This window comes from Neopelma chrysocephalum, unplaced genomic scaffold, assembly GCF_003984885.1.
Source record: "Neopelma chrysocephalum unplaced genomic scaffold, ASM398488v2 Primary Assembly neopelma1_97, whole genome shotgun sequence".
Classification (NCBI taxonomy): domain Eukaryota; kingdom Metazoa; phylum Chordata; class Aves; order Passeriformes; family Pipridae; genus Neopelma; species Neopelma chrysocephalum.
Window position 1 is genome coordinate 4,760,615 of NW_020897760.1, and position 23,212 is coordinate 4,783,826.

The 23,212-nt window shown below is 40.4% G+C and overlaps 1 protein-coding gene across 1 annotated transcript; it reads right to left on the minus strand.

The window, feature by feature from the left end:
* Positions 1–1,194: 1,194 nt before the first annotated feature.
* Positions 1,195–22,843, minus strand: GTF2B (general transcription factor IIB). The gene is made up of 7 exons (XM_027694175.1): positions 22,708–22,843; positions 20,920–21,026; positions 10,587–10,720; positions 4,118–4,264; positions 3,852–3,981; positions 3,004–3,285; positions 1,195–1,425 (listed from the first exon to the last, which is right to left on the minus strand). The coding sequence occupies exons 1-7, from the start codon at positions 22,722–22,724 to the stop codon at positions 1,292–1,294; spliced, it is 951 nt and encodes a 316-aa protein (XP_027549976.1). The 5' UTR covers positions 22,725–22,843; the 3' UTR covers positions 1,195–1,291.
* Positions 22,844–23,212: the final 369 nt, after the last annotated feature.

Consider the following 23,212-nt stretch of genomic DNA (forward strand, 5'->3'; position numbering starts at 1 on the left):
TACTTGTTTACAGAAAAAACGTTGAGCTGCCACATTTCAATAGTCTCTACTGGCAGAGGAGGATTAAAACTAAGCCAGCAAGAAAACAGTGAGTGCTATTGACAATTACTGCCATAGTACTGGACACACAGCCTTCCCTCTGGACAGCTTTAGGACCAGGCATGCAGCAAGCTGACCCTCAGCTGTTCATTTGAGTGGTTAAACTGAATTTGCACCTGTGATACAAAATGAACTCAGGAACCAGAAGACTCCCGGTGAAGTGCATTTGTTGCCTTGCACACAAAGGGATACTGTCAGGAGGCATCTGGTGTTCAAAGCTCTTAGTCTGGGGAGGGCTAAACAACTTCAGGCCTTCCCTCAGCACCTGGCACATCATTTCAAACAGGCAAGCGCTCACTTAGAACACAATCACAGGCCAGCCAGACTGCAGGGTGGACTGGCAGGTCAGAACATTCAACAGAAACACACTAGAAATGCTTGGGATTGTACAAAGGAAGGTAAAAGGCATCATGAAGTTACCAGGAGTTGAACTAAAGTGAGTCCTCATGCTTCTCTTTAGTTGCTTTGTCATCACATCAAATTCAAAGAAGAAAAGCAGAGACACCAGTGACAATCACGGAGACTGGGCCAAGGATGCCACTAAACCTTTTGCAACCAATTTGGAAATCTCCTGCAGCAGTTGTGCAAACCTTTGAACGGTTTGTCAGCTGCTTGCATTCTGGGTGCAGTCATCCATACCCTACAGCTGCCTACAAATACTGGAACACACTAGAGATTAGAAGTTGTCCAGAAAATGAGCATTTAAGCAGCCTTGTGACCAAGCCCATGAGTATGAAGCTCACTCCACCATTCCATGGACTGCATTCCAGTTCTCAGCATGTACAACAGTACGTGCATGTCACATTGCAGTCATACCCACAAGATGGTAAGTGTTTTTGGAAAACAGTTTATTTGGGAATTACACAATATTTTATATTTTCCAAAATACATCTTACTAGATCCCTACAAAAGAAATCTAAATAAGTACAACAATATGAAATTAAATTTGTTGCAACAGTCATTAAATATTTACTTCCACTAGTATATACATACAAAATGCCACAATGAGCTCGTTTACCCTTGGAATGTGTGCTGCGTTCCAGCAGTTATGCTCCATCTCCATATCCTCCAGTTCCACAACATGAAGACTCAATATTAACACTTTGTACATCCTTTATTATAGGCAAAAATAAAGAGTTTGTTGGGTTTGGTTGTTTGGGTTTTTTTTAATAGAAATTAACCCTCTGCAATTTCACAGCTGTGGTAGTTTGTCTACTGGGGTATCAAACTTGAAGTCTGCTGGGAAGAGATCTGGAGCTCGAGGATAGATCAGCCTGTATGACTGTCTAATTGTAACATCAGCCACACCAGCAATATCACCAATTTCTACAATAAAAAGCAGAGAAGTGATTAGTTTTTATACTTTTGCCATTTATATTGAAGAAACCAGCAAGCATAATTTATCAAGAAGTGCTAGACACTTGCTTCATTTGTAACTCTCCCAAAAGCCTGGTAGAAATGGTTTTAACTGTGGTGATTAATACTTTGCATACATAAGTCTATCTTCTCACATACCAGAGTTCAACTTACCCATCAATCTTGGAATAACATAAGTTTCAAAGTGTAGAGGGCCAAGAGTGTTAGAAACATCTACTGCAAACTCTACATATGATCGGCAATATTTCAATAAATTGTCATCAACATCAGGATCTTCACTTTTGTGCTTTGATTAAATATAAGCAAAACGAGCAAAAAACAGTCACAGACAAAAAGCGATACCTTCAGCTAAACATGAACTACATTTACCTTAAAATGCACCGAGAAATAAGGCAAAGGCACAGAGCACTGTAACGAGCTGAGAGAACACCTGAGATGCACAGAAACTCAAATTTATCCAAGATTTAACCAAATTAGGAATTTAAGCCTTGGACTGCCTGAAAGCCTCCCTCATTGTCTGAGGACACTGGAGGAGTACAGAGTCCTGGTGTATTTTAACCATCACTCCTAAGAGGTACAATCCAACAGCTCACTCCGAGCACGGATGATGGCACTGCACTGCCTGGGCTCTGCTTCACTCACATGCCCAGGAAGCTGCCAACACGATGAAAGCTCCAGGGACATCAGCAGTTATGAATGCAGAACAAAACACCACAACCTGACAGATAAAGGCTATTCTTTACCTAAAAGCAACTCTCCACTAAGAAATTGCTACATTTTAAACATTTCTGATCTGAACTGTACTAGACAGCTCAATGGAGCTTCCCCAGCCAGCTGCCAGTACTTGGATCCATTCCTCACATCAAGTTCTAACCACTGCAGCCTTAGCTCCCTTCCTTCCCCAGGGCATTATCCTCACGTAGGTCTTATTCCCTTGAGCCCTGGGGGCTGATCCATGCTGCTCTAAAGCTCAAGAACAGCCCTGAATTCCTTACTGGCTCCCCAAGGGCTCCCATACCAGCAGGGAGTCACGCCCAAGGCAATCTACAGCAAATCCTGCTGTCCCACTGCTTTCAGTCTACCACAGGCTCACAAGAAGTCAAGGAACATGTACTAATGTAGGTGATTCCCTGGCTCCTGGAATGATTGAAGATTCAATGTAATCCTAAGCCATAGTGCTACCTACAACTGCCTGCAAGATAGTGGTTGGAGTATTTTAGAGCAGCAAGATGTACACAAGCAAATATTTGCCATAGGTAAACTTAAATTATGCTCCTTTGAATGCAGTGGTCCATAGCATTCAAGAATGCAACACTCCTAGTGCCAGATGAAAATGAACTGTTTACACTGAGCACAGCCAGTTACTCCATTTCGGGGACTGGGAGACCCTGGTTTGGTCCTTGCTGTATGCAGTCAGATGGCAGCTTATCACTACTTGCACACACCTCATCCAGGTTTTACAGCAACACTCGATATTCTTTCAAGCAGGAAAACATGGTCAACCAGAAGAAAAAAAGGCTGGTTTACCTTTTTGTGTCCTTTTCTCTGAAGAAGCTTGTGATGCCATGTAAATAGCTGCAGCTGCTACAGAGATAGGGCTTCTCCCAGGAACCAAATCTAATTCCACAGCTTTACGGGCAATGTGTGTTGCTGCCATTTGTACTTGTTTGGGAAGACCCAGATTGGAACAGAATCGTGACATGAAGTCTCCAGTTGTAATCAAATCAACACTGGTTTCAAGAGCTTTCAAAATCAGTTTAAAACACCGACCTATCTCCTTCTTTGAAATCCTGGACACTGCACATATTTCTAAAGAAAGAATAAAAATTAAACTTTACGCTTGACAGCATTTGCTCCCCCAAAATAATCAAATTTGATTCCCACTAAGAAGGCCACTGTCACTAAATAAGCTTTGAACATTTGTCAACTTCAATCAACCACATTTATCGTAAGGAGTGAATTAATACAGCTCACTTAGCATGGGAAATTTGGTACTCAGTGCTAGAGAGCTGCATCCCTGTCAGGGAAAAGTTGCCCAAATTTACTGCAGAACTGCTGGTTCAAATTCAGTTACAACAGTCCCCACCATTCTCCCATCAAAGCTATGCCTCTTAAGTTTCCCTAACACTCAAGAGTAACTTTCAAATGCTAAATTCTTTTTAATGCAGTATGACCAAAAAATCCCATGCCCAAGGGCCTACTCCACAAATGTAACAAATTTCAAGAGAGTCTTCTACCCTCCCCCTCAAAGGTGAGCTGTAGCTGAGAACAACCAATTTGACAAAGTCCAGGAATGAGAAGACCAACCTCCTACAGTGACAGTAACTAGACCTTTACTTCATAGCAAAATTGAATCTGTGTCACTGAAAACTTACCTTTAAATGTTCTTGGAACCCCCTCTTGCCTACAGGCTATGTAGAGACAAGCAGAAGCAATGGCATCATTACTCCTTCCCTTCAGGCTCTTTTGCTCATACACTTGCTTGAATAAATTATTTGTTCGATCCTTCAACGCAAGAAGATGAAATTTAATTAACTCTAGGCCATTTAATTAGCAGCAATATCAAAAATTCATGTGCTCATTATATTATGCTAACTAAGTCAATGCCAGAACAATTTAAGGAAGGGAGACATGAACTTACAACTATATTTCTAGGGAGGTTGATTCTGTCTGCCATGTTCGTAATTTCTTTAAAAGCATTCATCATCGCACGATCAGAGCTGCTCATAGTTCTGCGATTTTGGTACTTTGAATTCCCAAATTCATCAAAACTTGCTGCACCTGTGCCCTGAAAAGAAAGATTTGTATTGTCAATAACACAAGGAACTTCCTCCTCACTTCGAGAGCAAACATCTTCCAGCTTTATCCATTTTATTTCAAGGCATCAGTTCAAGCAGTTGTTCAAATAAACATCACTGAAAGTAAATCATTCACTCGAGCATTGTTCACACATCAAGTTCTACGCTTTGCACCAGTCTCAAATTGTGAATTGCTTTCCAAAGACCACGGATTACACAGGGGTTTTTCCTTCCTAATGTAACAATAGTTTAATGTGTGCATCTCAATACTCCTGTCACCAATGCTGAGGTCCAAGATTAGATTTGATGCAACCCTTATGTCCTTAGGACTGCATCTGCACTGTGGCACACTGGTGATCAGAAAAACAATTTTATGGCCAGCTGGAAACCAGTTGTTACAATGATAACTATCACAGTGAAGGCATGGGCAAAGAGAACATCCAAACCAATTCAGGCCCAATTTGATGCTGTGCCTGCTAGCAGTTGAAAACCTTAGTCACAAAATGGAAATATCCATAGATTTTGACTTTACCAGAAAATGATGGACCTCCTAAAAGAAAAGCTTGAGGTCTTAGGAGAAGTAAGAGCCACAAACTCAACCTGGCCACTTCAAAACAAGCTTCTGACATGCGTTTCATTTGTATCTTACAAGTGACAGTGCAAATTGCACACTTCTATTAAATATGCAAATTTGCCCAACTAGAAGGGCCTAAAATGTCTAATGTTTTCAATTAGCCAGCAGTCCAAAACATGTCTTTAACAAATAATGCCATATCAGATTAGTGATAGCTGATGACAACCCCACAGCCTGTAAGTTCAGAAGACTAATGTCTGTAATTTATATTGATTACTTATGTGGTTGCTGTCACAGTGCACAGGGGACCATAAGTTCTCTCGAGTGGAAAATGCTTCTTCACAACAATTCTGTCATCAGTAGAAACCTGGATTTTCTAAATTTGTATGCATTTATTCCTTCCTGGCACCTTCAAACAATTTATGTGGGCAGGGGCATCCAACTCACTGCAGACAGACTTGGTCACTTAAGCAACCCGCTGCAGACACCAACTACTACACTGTCTGTTCTGCCAAAACCAGTGCCAGTAAGCATAAAGCAGGTCTTGCTCTGGGACTGACTGATAACCTGGCTAGGCAATTGCACGCAGTTCTCATGTTGAAGACTGAGCAATGTATCAAGATGTCCAGGCTGTACAAAGCAGGGTGAGGACACAGTGAACAAAGGACAGAACATGCCCTGGCATCACCTTTTTCTACTGATCTGCCCAGTTTCTTCTTTCCTGACCCATTTCTTGGGAATTTTGACACAGCCTCTAATTCTATAATCTCTGTGTGCTTCTGCATTTAATACATGTTCTTTGGCTGAGAGTAGTAACACTCACTCTTGACCATTCACTTACAGTGGCCCACTTCCCCATGCCCAAGGTCTCCATCCCACCCCATGTCTGATGGGCTCACAGCAGACACCTCCACTGCTGAGACACGTACCTGTGGTGCACACACACTTTGATACTGCTGTGGCAACTGAGGGCTCTGGCACAGAACCCTCCCTCACAAGTTTCCCTAGCTCCTTGAACAGGCCCTCTATGACAGATGCTAGATTCCAAGAGTGTTCTTGTTTTTCTACTCCTTCAAACATTCTTTCATATGAAACAAGCATCCAGAACTGATCCTGGCACCAACACAGCAGAAGGATGCTCAGACAATCTTACTTTCTTGACTGGATGAACACTTTCAACTAGCCAAAGGTTTCCAGTAAGATATAAAGATAAACAAAAAGCAAGAATCAAGCAAATCAAACTTCAGGCCACAAGGAGCGACACTAGACCTTCCTTTCAAAAATTATGCCAGAACTTCCTTGACCCAAGTCTCAGGTCAAAAGGCTCCTTCCTGGCCATCACTCACATCCCTGTTCCCTACACTGTGTTACAACATCCATGTGCATCAAATGGCTCCTAGACCAGCACTATGCACAAATGCTTACAGGAACTGCATGTGCTCAAACTCTTGTAGATGCCAGAAGAGTGACCATAAACAACAGCAAGTCCCCAGTCCTTGTCTATCAGGCTTCATGCCAGATAGTATTTTACCAGGAAATACTGCTCTCTCCTGGGGCCAGCAAGTATTCTCCTTCACCACAGAGATTTTCCCTAGTCCACTGGTTAAGAAAAAAAAAAAAAAAAAAAAAAAAAACACCAACATCTTTTAGGTTTTAGGTGCTGTACATTGGAACTAGGCAAGGATTTAACCCTGCTCTCCAAGAGCCATACCCAATATACAGTTCACAACTATAAAAGGGGTGGAAAACACTCTTCCATCTCAATTGCTTACATAAACCACAGCTATTCTCCCTGCATTTGCTATTTAAATGCACCATCTACTTTCCTTCTGGAGCTTTCAATTGAGGGACAATGCTTTGTTGACTTCAGTCCTTGACAACCATCTTAGGAGTGCCTTTCCCTCCACGGAAAAAAAAACAGAAGCCACACAGTTTTAGCTGAAATAAAACAGACTTTAAGAATTAGTGTTTTACTGTTGTGGCCTTTGAGACATCTACTTCTATCTTTCCCATCTCACCACGAAAGATATCTGTCAAAGTCAGGAGTTCTACCTGTTTGGCTTTCCAACAGAACAGAAACCTCATGGATACAATCCTGGAAACAGCATTCAAGCTTGCTAAAGTGAGAAAGCACAGTCAAGTAAACAGTGTTAATCTCTGAAGGGGCTCAGTGGTGGTCAGGCTTACAGTGCTGGCAGCCAACAGCTTTATACCCCAGTATATACCACATTTAGCAGAAAGTGGAAGTATCACCAGCATCATCCACATCGCTGACTTGGGGTTAACCACAGCATCAAGGCATGCCCCCAGATCCAGTAGTCTTCTTGCCCAGTACAACCAGCTCATTATACAGTCTGATGGATCCTTTCTTCTTTTCCAATCATCAGCCCCTGATATCGTGCCATTGCTTCTCAATATAGCACTACCAGATTCAGGCCATGCAGTTTGACAACAGCCAGCTTCCTTTCACAGATATCTGATCAAAGGATAGGAATTCTACGCCAAGAGATTGCATTAGTGCTTTGTTCAAACTATCTAAATTCTCTTGCAGTTGCAGTCATTACAAAAAGGAATCAATTAACTACCAAGGGTGACAAAAAGACATTTTCTACAAGATAGGAAACAAAATTTTCAATTTTCTTTTAGATTCATAGGAAGGAGTTCTTTATATCAAGGCAGATCTAGAAGCTGCTTGTGCAGCTTTAATTTTACATAAGAATTTTAGAAATAACTATAGCATTCTGGCAATCAAGTCACAATTAATGTGAGACTTCACCACACCTCCAATTGATCTGCATTGTAATCAGATCAACTGCAGCACACAGTATCTAATTTCAGAGAGTTACAGTTCTGTGCCAATATCCTGAAGACCTGCCTGTGGAATTCAAGCCACTTCCACCACAGCTAACTATGCTATTCACCCTCCTCTTCACAGACAAATTAATCTTTCTTCCAACACAGGCTGCTGCTGCCTCAGACAGATGGGCTCCTTAAGTACTAAAACCAGTTAGGAATTAATCCCTTTGCATGGGCAAAGCAGCCTCTCCTTTGCTGTGAGCAGATACAGATCCCCAGAAGAAAGGAGCCCTAGAGCAGCACCTCCTGGCTTCCAAGAGGAAAGAGTGACAAACCATTCTGTGAAGCAGAACTGGCCCCCTTCCTTTACTGTTTAAAGGCAATAGTCAGTCACCAGAACTTTACTGTTGTAACTGGTTTAGACTCCACTTACACCTACATTCCCATGAGTTTAACAATCACCTCTAATACAACATGCCAAGAGAATTACCTATGTCCTTCTCTTTTGGATTTTCCACAACAATGTGTTTTAGGATGGGTTTGGTTTTTTTTTTTTGGTGAGAGTGTTATTGGGAGGGCAGGGCAGGTCTGCTGTAAAGATCCTATTATCTGCAGTCTTACATGGCAGAAAGGAATACTCCTGTTCCCTGTCCCATGCAAAAGGCTAAAGCAATCTCTGGCACACAGATTTTGGGTCAACTATGGGCCATTCTAAGCACTGTTGTTAACTGGGAAAATAACAATCTTACCTTCTCCATTCTTTGGAATTCATGGAGGTTGTTCTGTACTCTGTCAGATACTACTTACCCTCCTCATGACTACACCAATTTCACCCTTTTTCAACCACTGTGCATATCTAGGTCAATCCTCATCCCAGCCTACTGCTGGCAGGGACTTCAGAAGACTGCTTGAGAAATGTACTACTTCTTTGGTTTGGTTATTTTTGCTGCAAAATTCATGCCCTTTCTGCACTGATAGGAGATTTCTTCAGCATCTTCTGATATAAGCCATTCTCCTCCTTCCAAATGACTGAAAAAAAAAGCAGCCCCTGATACAGAGTTCACATCAATGAGCTGATATCCCAGAGCCTCAGCTCTGGCAAGACAAACACAGGAACTCTTGTACAGAAAACATCCTGGTTTGTCAAAGAGACTCCCAATTTCACACAGACAATAATGCATCTCTTCTACAATTCCTCCCCATGCAAATAAAGTATCCACAGTTGGACTAATTGTCCCTTCTACATTCCCCAACACGATCCTGGCAGTTCCAGTACTTGGACATTTTTACTCAGTTCTCATAGGTTAAACCATGCCACACTAACATTCCCACATCTTGTCTTCACTGAATGGCACTCTTTGCTCCAGCAAGTTTGGTCATGCCTATTATGGGATGTTGTGGTTGACAGCAAAACTGTTTCATTAGTTGAATGTCCATCTCTGAAAATTTTTAGTTTTCATGGACAAACTTTTCACAGAGGTTTCTTTATGTCTTCTCTCACTGAGGTTGCCATCCCTCTTATTCTAAATTAGAATGTGAACCTCCAGAGAGAAGAGTGTTAACCGCAAAAGTCCCGATTCACCTGGATAGAGAATCTAAAGGAACTCAGGTCATTCTACCTACTGAATCAAACTGAGCTCTCAGAAACAAACCCTGTATTTACAGTCCCAAAATGAGAAACAACATGAACCTGGAGCAAACAGTCCATTTCTCCATCTGTCTATAAAGGTCTATTTCTGATCTTTACCACAGCTGACCAAATCAGCAACAGAAGTCCACGCCCTCTCAACCACAATCTTTCTGATCCTACACAAGTGACTTCTATGGCACTGCTTCACAGAGCCACTTAGCAATGCCAATATTTTTAATGGAGCAGTACAGATTTATTGCCTGAATGGATTCCAAAAGCCACCTAAAATCTTACAGGCAGCAATGTTTGGAGTTGTCCAAAACACAAGCATCTACTTGGACAATTCCTTGAACAGAAGGTTTCTTTTTCACTAATGGTCAAAGATTGGCTGTCCATCAGTACTTGCAACTCTTTGAAAAATTCTTGGCTGAAAAGTATGTTGCACACTTCCCTATATATAGCCACACATATTCAGGCACGTCTACTTCTTCATCCTAGCAACATCACTGGAACAAAAACTTCCGAGAAGCAGAAGCAAATAAAAAGCAGCAATACATTTTTAAGTTATTTATCATCAACTGCACCATCTTTCATGAAACATTCAAGAAATTCACAAACATTAATTTGGCTCTTGCAGCAAAAAATGTAACAGAAAGTACAACAAAGAAAACTTACCTGGGTCACTACTTCATTAAAAGGGAGTGCACTTATGTGACTAATCTTGCTTGCCCTCTCACTGGAGACAGTAGGATATGATTGTACCACTAAATTTTAACCCAAATATAGATGGAATACTTTCCTCTGAGACACTCACACCATGAAAGAATTCTACATTTAGTGCTTTAACATTAATTGGAAGAACATATACAACAAGCATGTAGATCTTCAGGTCTCCAATATGAACCTGATACAGATTTTACTATAAAAAAAACAAATTCAGCTCCAGTTGGCAGCACTAGCTATTGAGATCTCAGAATTAAGCATCTTATTTCAGAATCATCTCAAATACACTTGCTAAGTCAAAGTGCTTCTTTAAAAATTGCAACATCAGCTTTCCTATTTATAGCATCATACCAAAGGATGGCAAATATCCACATAGCACTGCAGACTTTTTTTGCTTTTGCGAAGGTTGGCCCTTTCCTGCTATCCCCAGGAAAAAGTCACGTTTTACACACTCTTGAAATGTATGAGAGTTCAGTTCAGGCATAATCTTTGTAAATAAATACACTGAATATTTTCCCTATGGTCATACAATCACGTACTTGACATAAAAACACTCAAACTTAGTAAAATTTAGTATTTTAAGTGTTACCTTGCCAATCATTGTACTCAAGTCGCCATCACTCAACAGAGGATTCTGGGTATCCCCAACTCGAGATGGATCTTTTGTTGCTTTGTCATTGCTGAAAGTTCTCCACTCTGACCCTACATCTATGACCCGGTCACCTGAGATCACAGAAAGCAATAGTCCGCATTAATATAATGTTTCATGAAATATTTCAAAACATTAGGTTAGACGTCTGAGCTCCATTGTAAGAAGGCAGTCTTTTGGCATTCCCAAACAGAACAGTAACTTGCAGGACAATATACCAAAATGTTTAGGATTACAAGTTAAGACAATGGAAAAAAAATGGTACAAGAGCTGCACAGAGGACATAAATAACTAGAGAAATGCATCCAGAACACAAAAAGGTACAGTTATCCAAAAAGAGATTTTCAGTATGCAAAAGGAATCAAAACCTTGATTTCAAGCTGAAGTCAGGATGTTATCAGCTTGGACAAATGAGTCAGTTTTTATAACTTAACAAGTTCTCTCACATTTGCCATGTGTTCAAGGTGCACATGTGAATTATCTATCACACGCAATCCCATTAAGTTGTAGTAAATCACTTCTTTTGTAAGAGTTCCAGGTCCTTTGTACTCTCAACTTTGCACCTTCTATCCCACCATGACATTTTGCAGCTCAGTTCTTGTTCTTTGAGTTCTGACCCTGCCCAATTCCCCTTCATTTACAATGCTTGACAGTATGAACATACAATCTATATACAAAAGTATTAATCTACCCTGTTACACCTGGAAGAGTTTCAGTACAGATTCAGAGCAAGCAGAAAAAGCACTAAACCCACATTCTCTGAATGAAACAACTTTGCTTGCAGTCCCCTGTTCATCTCACATTCACCTAAACCTTTCGTACAGCAAATTTGTAGTTTGAGAAATAACTAACCCACACTCTGATGCAGGCAAAAGCCTCACAGTAATCACAACAATAGAAACTTAGGGGGAAAAAACCTCAAACACAAAAGTAAACATACAAACCCCAGCCCCCAACCCACTGTTGGCAGTGCAGTTCATTCTATTCACAGATCTCATAAAAGCTGCATCTCAAACGTGTTGTCTCTAGAGCAATACTAGAGAATTTTTAAGAATACATGTACAGAAAAACATAAAAAGAACACTAAGAAAAGTGTTATGCTACACAGAGCTATAATCTCCTTTACTGCATATCAGAAGAAACTTCAGAGTAATTGTCACCCTTCTTTGCTAAACCTAAGGAAAAATTCACCACCTTTATCAGTGTTTAAATGTGTCATGAAAGAAACATCTGCACAAAAATAAGTAGCACTGACTGCAACAGAAATTTCCGGTATGGAAGTCTTAGTATGAAACCACAAAGGCTGATTTAACCCAGTGAAAACTAACAGATAGATAAAAGCACTCTGCAAACCACGGTAATACAAGATACAAAGCTGGAGAAAATACAGGAGGTATGGACAGTGGTGCATACCTGGGGGATATAGGAGGGATCTATTCTGACAGAGTAACTCCATTTTTAACATAACATTATGTAAGGAGCATGCTTGAAATTGAGAGCTGTGAATGAACCAAAAGAAACTGCCACAACCAAAAAGAATAACTTTAGGTTAGAAGCATTCTCATCAGTGTCTGTCAGACATGCTCAACAGCTATGGCTCCACCTTTATTTGCTGCTCTAATAAAAACCAAGAGGGGTAGGAGAAAAAAAACATCAAAAGCTACAGGGTTAAGAATACAGCAGAGTAAAAGGCAGACAGATCCATTCTTTCTGCTACAAAGGTCTCCCCCCTGCCCTTGCAAGCTTGAATCTGTAGACAGCGTGCTCCTCTGGCTCCTGGACTCTCTGTAAATATTTGATTCAGTAATGGTCCTTCTATGGCCTAGCAGTAACTTTACTTTTAGACAACCCCCCAATACTGTTTACAGCATCTAAAAAAAGCAAAATGTACTTAAAATTCTGGCGTAGTATAAATAGAACACTGAGTACAGGGCAGTGATGTAATATTTTTCCACACAAGTGGGAATGACCTAAATGACTCACTCAGGGATCTGCCTCTTGTGAGTTATGAACCATTCCTGCTCTAACAAAAAAGTGTTATATCACTGCCTGCTTTGGCAAACACATTACAAACAGAGGATTGAGACTGCTATTTCAGACTGAGAAAAGATTAAGTAGAACAAATCACTGAATATAAAGCATTTGTGTAATTAAGACACAGTTTGCAAATATATTTACTTTGCCAAGAAATCTGCTATTGCAGAAAATAAGTTTTCTTGTATACTGTCAGTGTCACCGAAAATATACAGAGGTCCTGGGCAGCACACTCCACCTTTCAAAAGGCTCCTATAAAAGTGTGACACAAGCTAGAAGTATTAACAAAAACGGAATAGGTCCAAAGGTTTCCACAGATGGAAAATGTATTTGGCTACAAGTATAATTAACTGAATTATCCCATTGAATAACAAACAAAACCAAAACACTGAATGTGGCATTTATTTTTAACTCTTCAAAACATAAAAAACTCACTTTGTTACTATGCTATTAGTACGGATGCAATTAAGCCCCACCCTAAGTGTTCAAAGCAAAACCTCAAAATACTAAATTCAGTCTTACAAAAAGCAGTGTAAGAAATCAGCAGTGTAAGAAAACTGATCCTGAGTTAAGATTTCAAGTCCTAAACGGAATTTGCTGGGTCATACACTACTGACTGGCTTTCCTGAAGCAGTTGAACATGGGCCCAACAGTCAAACGTCAGAGTAAGAAAGCTCCTAGTAAGTACATTATAAAATTGACTCTGCTTTCTCATATTATATTGGTTTTGGCAACTCTATCAAGCTACAGTGAGGATGGGAGTGGCTGCATATTCCCTTTGCTACTTCCTCTTGATGCAGTTCTTTTGAACAAAAATAAGCTTTACTAGATACAGTTACATTACACACGCCTTTATTTAATTTTCCTCAAATGGGTGAGTTCATCTTCTCAGCTTCCTCCTCTGATGGACATGGAAAAACAACAGCTTACAGGACCAAATCTTTGTGAAATGCATCTCCAGGCTGATATCCTAAAGCATCTTTCTGAACAGATAAAGTTTTCTCCATTGCTCCATTTCTTTTTGTAAACCATTCTTCCAGTATTCAGTTCCTCCTTAAAATACAGTCCAACAGACTAACACACAGGCTCCAGTGCAAACACACACTGCAAAACTTCCCTGACTCAAGTTGCCCACCCTCTGAAAAGCTCATTTATTAAAATGCAGAACTGCTGCTCAGAACAGACAACCTCAGACCAAGGTTACTTTTCTTCACAACTGACAAACACAAAGAGCATTCACTGCAGAAATGCAAGAGAAAACTCAGGTCAGACTCAAAAATTAAAATATAATTTTAAACAGTTCTTAAAAATTAGCTTAAAACATCTCTACATCAAAATTTATGCATGTTTAGTCCTCCCCTAAAAATAGAAAGTGATTTCTCAAGGGAAATTATTTTCATTCAACAAGGCCTGAATTTTCAGTTACATATTTATAGAGAAATAATACCAGCTATTTTAATGTTGCTTTCCACTTGCAATAACTCATAAAACACATTTATTTCCTTATTTTTCTGCATTTTGTATTATCTGTTACACAAAGACAATACAGCTGCAAATTGAAGACATTTAACCAAAACAAGACATGTGATGATATTCAAGCCCCAAGTAACATAATCTTCCATATCCAGTCGTGAAACACTTCCGAGAAGGCACGTTAAGTTTTTCAGAGGAGCTCTAATGTTAGCTCCACATTCCATCAAGTTCTACACATTATTAATATTTTAATCTTAGCATAAATATGGTATTAAAAGTTTATTTGCACTCTGAAGTCCCAAAATACCTATTGTTAGTAGAGAATGTTTCATTCTTATAGTTAGTTAAGGAATCTGCTGCCATCTAGTGAGCACATATATTATACTTTTAATTAAAAGCATTTTACAATGCCTAATTTAAATATATATACATAGGATTACACTTAATTTCAGTCAACTCCTTATTAACCAGAGTGAAGTGCTGAGACAAACTACAATGAAAAGCTACGTAGCAGACTACAAGCTGGGGAGAATCATGAAGACATGTAACTGCACAGAGCCAAGCTGAACAGTCTGAGGGTAACAGTCTCAGCTCTCAGCCTCTCCTAACCCCTAAATACTTTTGCAACCTTCTGCTGGATTTGCTCCAGCAAGTCAATCTCTTTCTGGTACTGAGAAGCCTGGAGTTAGACACAGTACTCCACGTATCTACTCCTCCACATTCTATTTATTACCTTATATCTTTCTCCAACAGTAGTACTCAACCTTCCCTCCATATTTTACAGATTTAGAACTTCTGTTTAAGACCAGATGTATTAAATGTTACCAAAGAATAAACTCATGGGACAAAAAAAAAAAAAATTTTACAGTCACAGCTTTTTCTATAAAATTTCCAGCCTTTTGTAAGATAGTAGTATTCTTTGCAAAAGCTATCTCATTTTGAATAAATTGTCAACACTAGGAATGCGTCATCACCACTAGCAACATCAGTCTACTCAAAATAACTAAGGCAGGCTTTCAGATGCTAAACAAAACATAAAACCCCTAAGCAAACAAACAAAAAAGCCACAGACAATTTCAACTAGTTGCCAGACATCAACAGCATCATACAAGCACCAAAAGGCAACTCTGGATTGAAACGGACAGTACAGCATCACAGGCAAGTGACTGCTACAAGAACAAAGGTTTAGCAGCTCCTGCATATCACAATTATGACAAATCTAAAAGGATTTCCAGGCTTCCTAAGTCATCAGCTCATACAATGGTTTTGGAGGAAGCAAATAAGAGTAGAAATGTTAAACGATTTGGTGGACAAGTCTGGTCAGCTGAACTTACACCTCTCTGGGACTTGAGGCCTTTAAAAGATTAACAGCTCAAGGACTTGTGAAGGATGCTCCAAACTACAGAATCTCAATAAACAATGTTGTGCCTGACCTACACTACATCACAAAAATTAGAGGCTATGGATGCTTTTTCCATCAGAGGAGTTCAGATTGTTTCTAGCCCTCATTTGCCCTAAGTCACTTTGTCAATCTGATAAGAAGCAAGTAAAAAAAACATTCCCTAAATAATATGATTCAAAATATCAGTGTTATTCCACTAGATAAATCTAGTACTTCACCTAACAGAAGCGTTAGCAGCTCTCAAACACCTCTGGCCTCCAGCCAAGAACCCACTAACTAGAAAGTCTCCTAAACCCTTCAAGAAATTTCATGCTGTGAGAGGTGCTTATTACGAAGCCTGACAAAAGATGTCAACTTTTGTCATCTAAAGTCTGTTTCCACTGTTACAAGCATTATTGCTGAACAGTTAGAACCACCACCCTTGTCTTTAAAGCTGAAAAGAGTTAGAATTTAAACAGACTATTTGAAATGCTGGCTGAGAAAGACCAGCAAATTATTTTCTCCATATTATAAATTCCCTGTATAAAATCAAGCATCTATGAATGCTCATGCAAGAGTCAACTATTCAGAATGTTTTCAAGCATCAGTATCCTTTACAACTAGCTTTCCTCTGAATGCAAAGAGTCTTTTTGCAAGGACCAACTGTTGTCAGACACTTTTTAGTGCTCTGGACATCAAGCACGAAAGCAGCAACCAGATAAAAGCTGCTAATACACATCAGTATCTAAAGATTTTTTCCTATTTTTTCAAGCAATACTTTGAATTAAGAATTCAAATTTTAAAGATTGGTACTACTTGCAGAAAGAAGTAAATGTGAACATGCACCCAAACATTAAAAGATTTTTCCCTATGGACATAACTGCCCTCTACTGGATCCAAGTCAGAAGTATTTAAGCACCTTTCCCACTTACAGGATACTACCAGCAGCTGAAAAAAAATGGTTTCTTTGGGTTTCAGAAAACAAGCATCTATATAGAAGCAAATAATCTTATCCCTAAGGACAGACATCCTGAGTAAAGAACTGGCCAGTTGAGAGGCAATTGTGAAACCCCTTCCTACTCGTTTATTATACAAAAAAAAAAATACCTGTAGTATAGTTAAGTCTTACCTAATCTTCAAAGATCACACCTGAATTTACAATGCACCATTCAGACCTCAAACTTTTCTGAAGTATTAGACAAACAAATACTCGGACACAATTTTATAACAGCCTTACTGCTGACCACAAGCTATTGAATATTTTTCCCCAAAATCCTTCAACTGAACACTCAGGTATACATAGAACATGGAATAAATATCTGAATATTGGTCATAATGTGATTCCACGCTTTAACAAGTCAATATGTGTCTAAGGATCCTCATCAGCTGAAGACAGACTTCTGCTTTTTTACTGACTCCCTCCAAGAGCACTGTTCCTCTCTAAGCCACTCCTGCCTACTGAAGCAGGCAGAGCTAACCAATTACAGAAAATCACTTACTCCATGCTGAAAACAAACTCCTCACTGCTCCAACTCCTGCACGCTAAGACAATACTCAATGAATCTATACAGAAGTTTAAGGAAAGTCTTAGATCAGAAAGGCATTCCTAATTAGCTGAGGTGCTACACAGCAGTACATGCCACTGGACTTGTTCTTATCTTCTTCTGAAATTCACATCACCACCTTGCTACATCAAGAAAATTCAGTGCTTTGTCTTCCACTTTGATTTTGCTTTCTTCAGTCCCTTCTGGCACATCAGCTGACTTCTAGCCTTTTTTACATGTCTAAAAGGTAGTAAGCAAAATATTTACCTGTCGAGAAAGAAGATTTACTAGACTTCTGTTCTTGAACAACATGCTTTTCCCCCACCAAGTCTGTCTGAAGAATGAGATATAGTGAACACTTTAAATAAACAAAGAACTAACTACTTCTCCAAGCCCTAGGAACTCTCTTTGTGAGCTCTCACACCAGCTCATGAACACTTATTATACCACACAGCCTAGAATGACTGGAGAAAAGCATGTAGAATGAAACAATGCTTGTGACAGCAGAGAAACTTCAGCATAGAGCTGTAAAGTTTCAGACGCATATCAATCCAGATCAATATCAAAATTCCATGGAAAATTGTAATTTACGTCTCCAAATGCCTTTCATGCAAAAAAAGCAATTAGCAGAAGGAAAAGTTAACAAGCTGGAAATAATTACCATGAAAAGACAGAACACAAGCTAATCCACAAAAGGTAACAGTGAAAAGGCAGACGAGAGTTTTTAGTAGACTGAAGCAGTATTTTGAAACAATAATAAACCAGACATCAGCTTCGGTCTTACTGACATTACAGGATTTAATTATTTTAATACTGCACAGCAAAACAGCACAGTTTATTTAGAATACGTGGAAAATGCTGTACAAAGAAAAAGCAATACACTAGATTTAACTTCAATCTTATTGAGATTAAGAACCTGTAAATAGAATACAACTCTGATTAAAACTTTCTCAAAAATCCCTTTAGAAAGTAGTACTTGCAATATACAGCTCTGCCTAAAATATGAATTCAACTGCTAGAGATCAGCTCCTCCTTCTCCTTGCCTCCTGCTCCCCCAAACTTTTCCAGTGCTTTACCCTTTCAGATGCAGACCTGATAAATGCAAGATCAGTCATAATACTATTAGTACTGATTTGATCTCATATTCCCAGAAAATTGATTACAAAACTTGAAAATTATCTATGCACCAGCCATTTTATCCTATGAGACAGTTCTACATTCAATAAACTCACACGTTTTTCATAAATGCAAAGCTTCAGTACTTTGCCATAGCAAGCATGAAAAACATCAAACGCAAATACACTTAGTTTAGGCAAAGTCTCTTAGCTCTGTCTGCAGCTAAACTGCACACACACCAGAAAAAAAAAATCAGTGAAGTCACACCACTATGTACTTAATGTACTTTACAACAGTAAAATAAAGACAAATTCAGCATTTATTATTCTGTTCCACATACACCAGCAGTGCTCTGCAGACACTAAAAGCACAATCTTTTTAAATAAACCTGTAGCACTTCTTTGGCTACACAGTACATTGAGTTTTGTGAGGGGTTTAAATGTTGTAATTGATTCCCTTCAGCAATAAAGATCTCACTAACTTTCAGTCCACCCCAAAATATATTTTCAGTGGGCTCTTGTTCATGTGATCATGACCTATGTAAGCCTTGAAACACAAAACTTTTCCATGTAAGAACAGGAAACGAAATCAATACTCTCAAGGGGAACTTGTATCATGGTGTCTGCAATAACTAATAAAAGTTGCATTGGGAACATATGAAAACTAAATTTAGTCTTCACTCCTTTAAAACATGCCTACTTCACATGCATCTCCAGTAAACAGGCATCAAGAACTGGATCTGGTTTACACCTCTTCTAAATTTCTTACCAGACCAGATTAGAAAAAAGTCTGGAGTGCTCACGCTTCTCTTTGGCCATACATTTAATTGGTTTTTCAAACTACCTGCTAGATACCCTAGCTAATGAATTGGACATATGCAGGTAAACTAAACAGATGAAGGAAGGCAAGACAGAATGAGAACAATCAGCATAACACTGTTAAAGCCTTTGGGTGACAAATCCATAGAAAGGTCTTAAAAAACACTTTTTACCCTACCAGTAATGTTGGCTGTAAATTTCACTAAGACCATTTTACACACATTTTAAAAACAACTCATTAACAGTTTCTATTAATATTCTAATGATTCTGCCCATTGAAAGTGTTAACAACTTCAACTAAAGAAATCACCAATGCTATTAATTCAGAAAAGCCAGAGAATAAACCCCTACGGAGAGAATACCTTGTGACTAGGTAACAAAGTACATTAAGTGAGACTTCTGACAAATTCCAAGTTCCTAAAAGTTACATTTATAAAGAAAAATATTTCCCTCTTCTCCTCAAGCCAGAATTATCTTAAAAGTTACAAACTGATCAAGAAGGGCTTTTCTAAACTTTTGTTCAACTTCTATGGCAGCCACAGAAACAGCTGAACATGGACCAAACTATTTTTAAGCAGTAACTTAGAAGCCTATTACCATATTTCAATAGGAAATAATGCTGTGGATATTTGAATTTTTAACCAACAAATTTATTCCGATTCATTGACCTTTATCAGAAATTATGCAATTCAAACCAGCCCTTCTTTTAACAAAGCAGTAACAACCCTTCCACTAGCATTTTAAATGGTTTCATAATTTTAAAGGAAACTAGTATTCAAGTATAAATATTTTAACATTCACTTTAATAAGCTATGTAGAAGTTTACTTTTGCATAAAGAAAGCACATCTGTTTTAGTCACCTGGCTAAATTAGCATTACCTTTGCCGCAAATTCTTTAAACTTTTAGCTTTCTACAAAAATTTTTAATTTGACGAGCCAAAATAAAACCACCACAGTCTAAGAGAGAGGGACATAAACCATTTGAAATCTTTAGCACCACTGAATGAATCACCCAAATGTGCACTCTTCAAGAAGAGTTTTCTTTTCACAATGGCATGCCCAAAATAAATTAACAGAAATCAACAAAATTTAATTAATAACACAAGCATGGAAAGTTTCCCACGCAAAAGGAATAAAGACATTAAGGTGCACATAAGATGCTCATCCTAGAAAAGATACATAAAAATGCATGTGCAGCAGGTTCTACGACAACTCTCTCTCATTCAAACAAAGACAATATCTAAAAGGTCTTTTATTTTAAATATTCCATTATACTTAGAAATATAGTTTAGTCTGTGGAAGTTGCCGCTACACAAACAAAGCAAGAGAGCTCAGCAAAATTTCCAGTGGAAAAACAGGATATTCACTTTGGATAGTCTTAAAAGCTTTAGGAGAAGTAATTAACAAACACAGGTGCTGGCAATGATGTAAAGATAAATCCTTCAGAGCAGAAGATAACCTCTAGCTAATGGGAAACTGAGGTTAGTTGGGGTTTGGCTTTGTGTTTTGGTTGTTGTTTTTTCTTTTCTTGTAAGCAAGTTATTTCACAAAGAGCTCTTAGAACACTTCTTATACTTTCCTAACTGAAACAGTCACGATTAAAGAGAGAATACTGGAGTAGACAGCACAATACTTTAATTCATATTATGGTATACTTTAAATTTTCAGTCTTTAAAGAGAGTTTGATTCTTTTCATAGTGCAAGAAGTTACCAGAAGACAGACTATTCAGAATAGTAAGCTTTTAGCCAACAGACAATCACCAAAAAAAAAAATCCACCATGCATAATCGGGCATCAAGGGAGAATCTTTAAATATTCAAATTATCATACACCACTTCTGCAGGAAAGCAAAGCCACACACACCATTTAAGTTATATGGTAACTCAAAAACACGAGTAGCTACTTACCTACTACTAGCCCACACTCAGAACAAATCATATCACCAGCTCTGTAATCCTCCACTAAAATGGAATCCGGATGATTTGGGCAAGTCACCCGCGGAAGTACATCCAAACTAAGAACAAAATAAGAAGTATTAATTAAACAAGCAGGCTGTATATCCAAAAGCATAAGAGTTCCTTACTGACAAGAACACTTAAATAATACAGAATTTACAGCAATTTGACTATTAACCTAATATTTGAATACCTAATATTTGAATTTGAATACCTAAGCTGCACCTTTTACTCAAATGCTGTAACACTGCATTTGACAATCAAGACGTTAGATCTTAAATTCCACATCTTTTTGCAATGTATCTTGCACCAAAACCACCTCAATACAAAACATTAAAAATCGAAATAAGAGACTTAATAAAATATATACTACAGCCTAAGCTGTACATTCCACCTTAATTTTAATTTTTTAGATATTTCTGATGAGTCAAAAATACAAAGAAAAACTCCAAACATTTTAATCCACTGACTGTTCAGAAAAATACCTAAGACTTGAAAACAAAATCAACATCACCATTAATATTAAAGCCTCCAGAAAGCACATGTACACACAAGATTTTCAGATGTAAATTATGCTCAAAATTCTGCACTAGGACTCTTTAAACTACTTTCCTTCTCGCTAAACCCAGCCAGTAGTTTCATATGACAAAACTGTTAACAAAGCATTCACAATCATCTGACATTTGGCATTACACAAAAGGCTGGTGACACACTAAGCAAACCAGGAAAAAAAAAAAAAAAGAAGCCTCAGAGAATACCATCAGTGTTTTGTTTCAGACTTTACCTTCACATAACATTGCAAAAATTAGTCTTCGTATGCCAATTTTAACTCGTATATCTGAGAGATATACCGTACTCCTTGCAACACACGGGCTCGATATACTAAGCTGAAGGAAAATGCATGGCACGTGTGTAAAGGCCCATCTCAGCAAAGGAAGCACTTCCTAGATCCTAGGACAGGTTTAGCAAGAGTTACAGAGTCATTCCACAGTCTGCTTCATGAGCCTTCCTTCATTCCTGACTGGAAAGAAAAGCTCGACAGGTCTCCAGGGAAAAGAATTCCGAGCCCGAAACCCGTTTGGTCACTGGCTGGTGCCGGTACGGATTTAGGGTGGGAACCTGCAAGCAGTTTCCAGGCCCGATAGGGTGGAGCCGGGCCAGGGCGCTGCTGAGCGGGGTCCCACCAGGGCTGCCCGGCCGGGGCACGGCGGGAGGCCCTCGGGGCCCGGCCCGGCCGGAGCCGCGCTCGGGTGCGGTACTGCGGGGCCGGCCCTACGGGGAACCGGCCGGGTCGCCATTCGCACCGAGCTGCGATAACGAGGGGCCCCGCACTCCAGTCACGAATCGCCAGGAAATCCCGCAAAGCGCTGGCGTCCCCTCGGAGCGCTGCCCGGCAAGAGCGACACGAAGACGCAAAGGCGGCGAGCTCGGCCCCTCGGAGGCCGCTCCGCCGGGGGCTGCCCGGCCCGGCCCGCACGGACAGACGCAGCCGCCTCGCCGCCCTTCCCGGCCTCCCGCCGCCCCAGGAGCCGGGGCGAACCCGGCACACGGGACACCGGAGAGGGCCCGGCTGCGCCGCGCCAAGCCGAGCCTGAGGCACCGGGGCCGGGCGAGGGCGGCGATGGCCGCCGGTCCGTCCCAGAGCGGCAGCGGGGGCGGCGCGGCCATTTTCTCTCTGTGCCGCGGTTGGGAGCGATGGCGGAGCTGCTCCCACTCCTCCCTCGGCCCCCGCCCCCGTACCGGCTGGTGGACGCCATCTCGCCGGTGCCGCAGCGGTGCCGGAGACAGTTGGGGGGAACGTCCCGCCGGTTATTAAATACCGGCAGCGGGGGGCGGGGCCGCCGGGCGCTCCTACGGGTCCCGCGAGGGGGCGGGTGGGAGGACGGGGGGCCCCGCCCCTCGCCGGGGCCGGCCCAGCGGTGTTGTGCGGCTGCGGGCCCAGCCGGCGCCAGCGGGGAGCGTGACCGCGGGCTGCGCCGCCCGTAACCGGGGGCGGTTTCGGGATCAAAATCTCGTTGTAATAAGTCAGAGGATGCGGCGTGCCCTGGGGCCGTCATTTAAAGGGTCTGCCCTGGGTTGGAACCTTGCCCTGGGGCCAGGCCCAAGAGGAGCAGCCCCGGGCTGCCCGCAGACCCCCTGCACAAAGCCAGCCGTGCTGCCCCCCGGGGCGTGACTCCGGGTCAGCTGTTCCTGTGCAAACTCCAGCAGTTTAGTGAAATGCCGCAGAAAACAAGTGTAAGCAAAA

What these genes read in the sequence shown, in the direction of transcription:
- GTF2B (XM_027694175.1), bottom strand. An exon ending in TGAGTACAATGATTGGCAAG is followed by an intron (nt 4,265 to 10,586) that starts GTAACACTTAAA and finishes CTTTCTTTTCAG; the next exon opens with GGCACAGGTGCAGCAAGTTT. An exon ending in GGTTCCAAGAACATTTAAAG is followed by an intron (nt 3,286 to 3,851) that starts GTAAGTTTTCAG and finishes TTCTTTCTTTAG; the next exon opens with AAATATGTGCAGTGTCCAGG.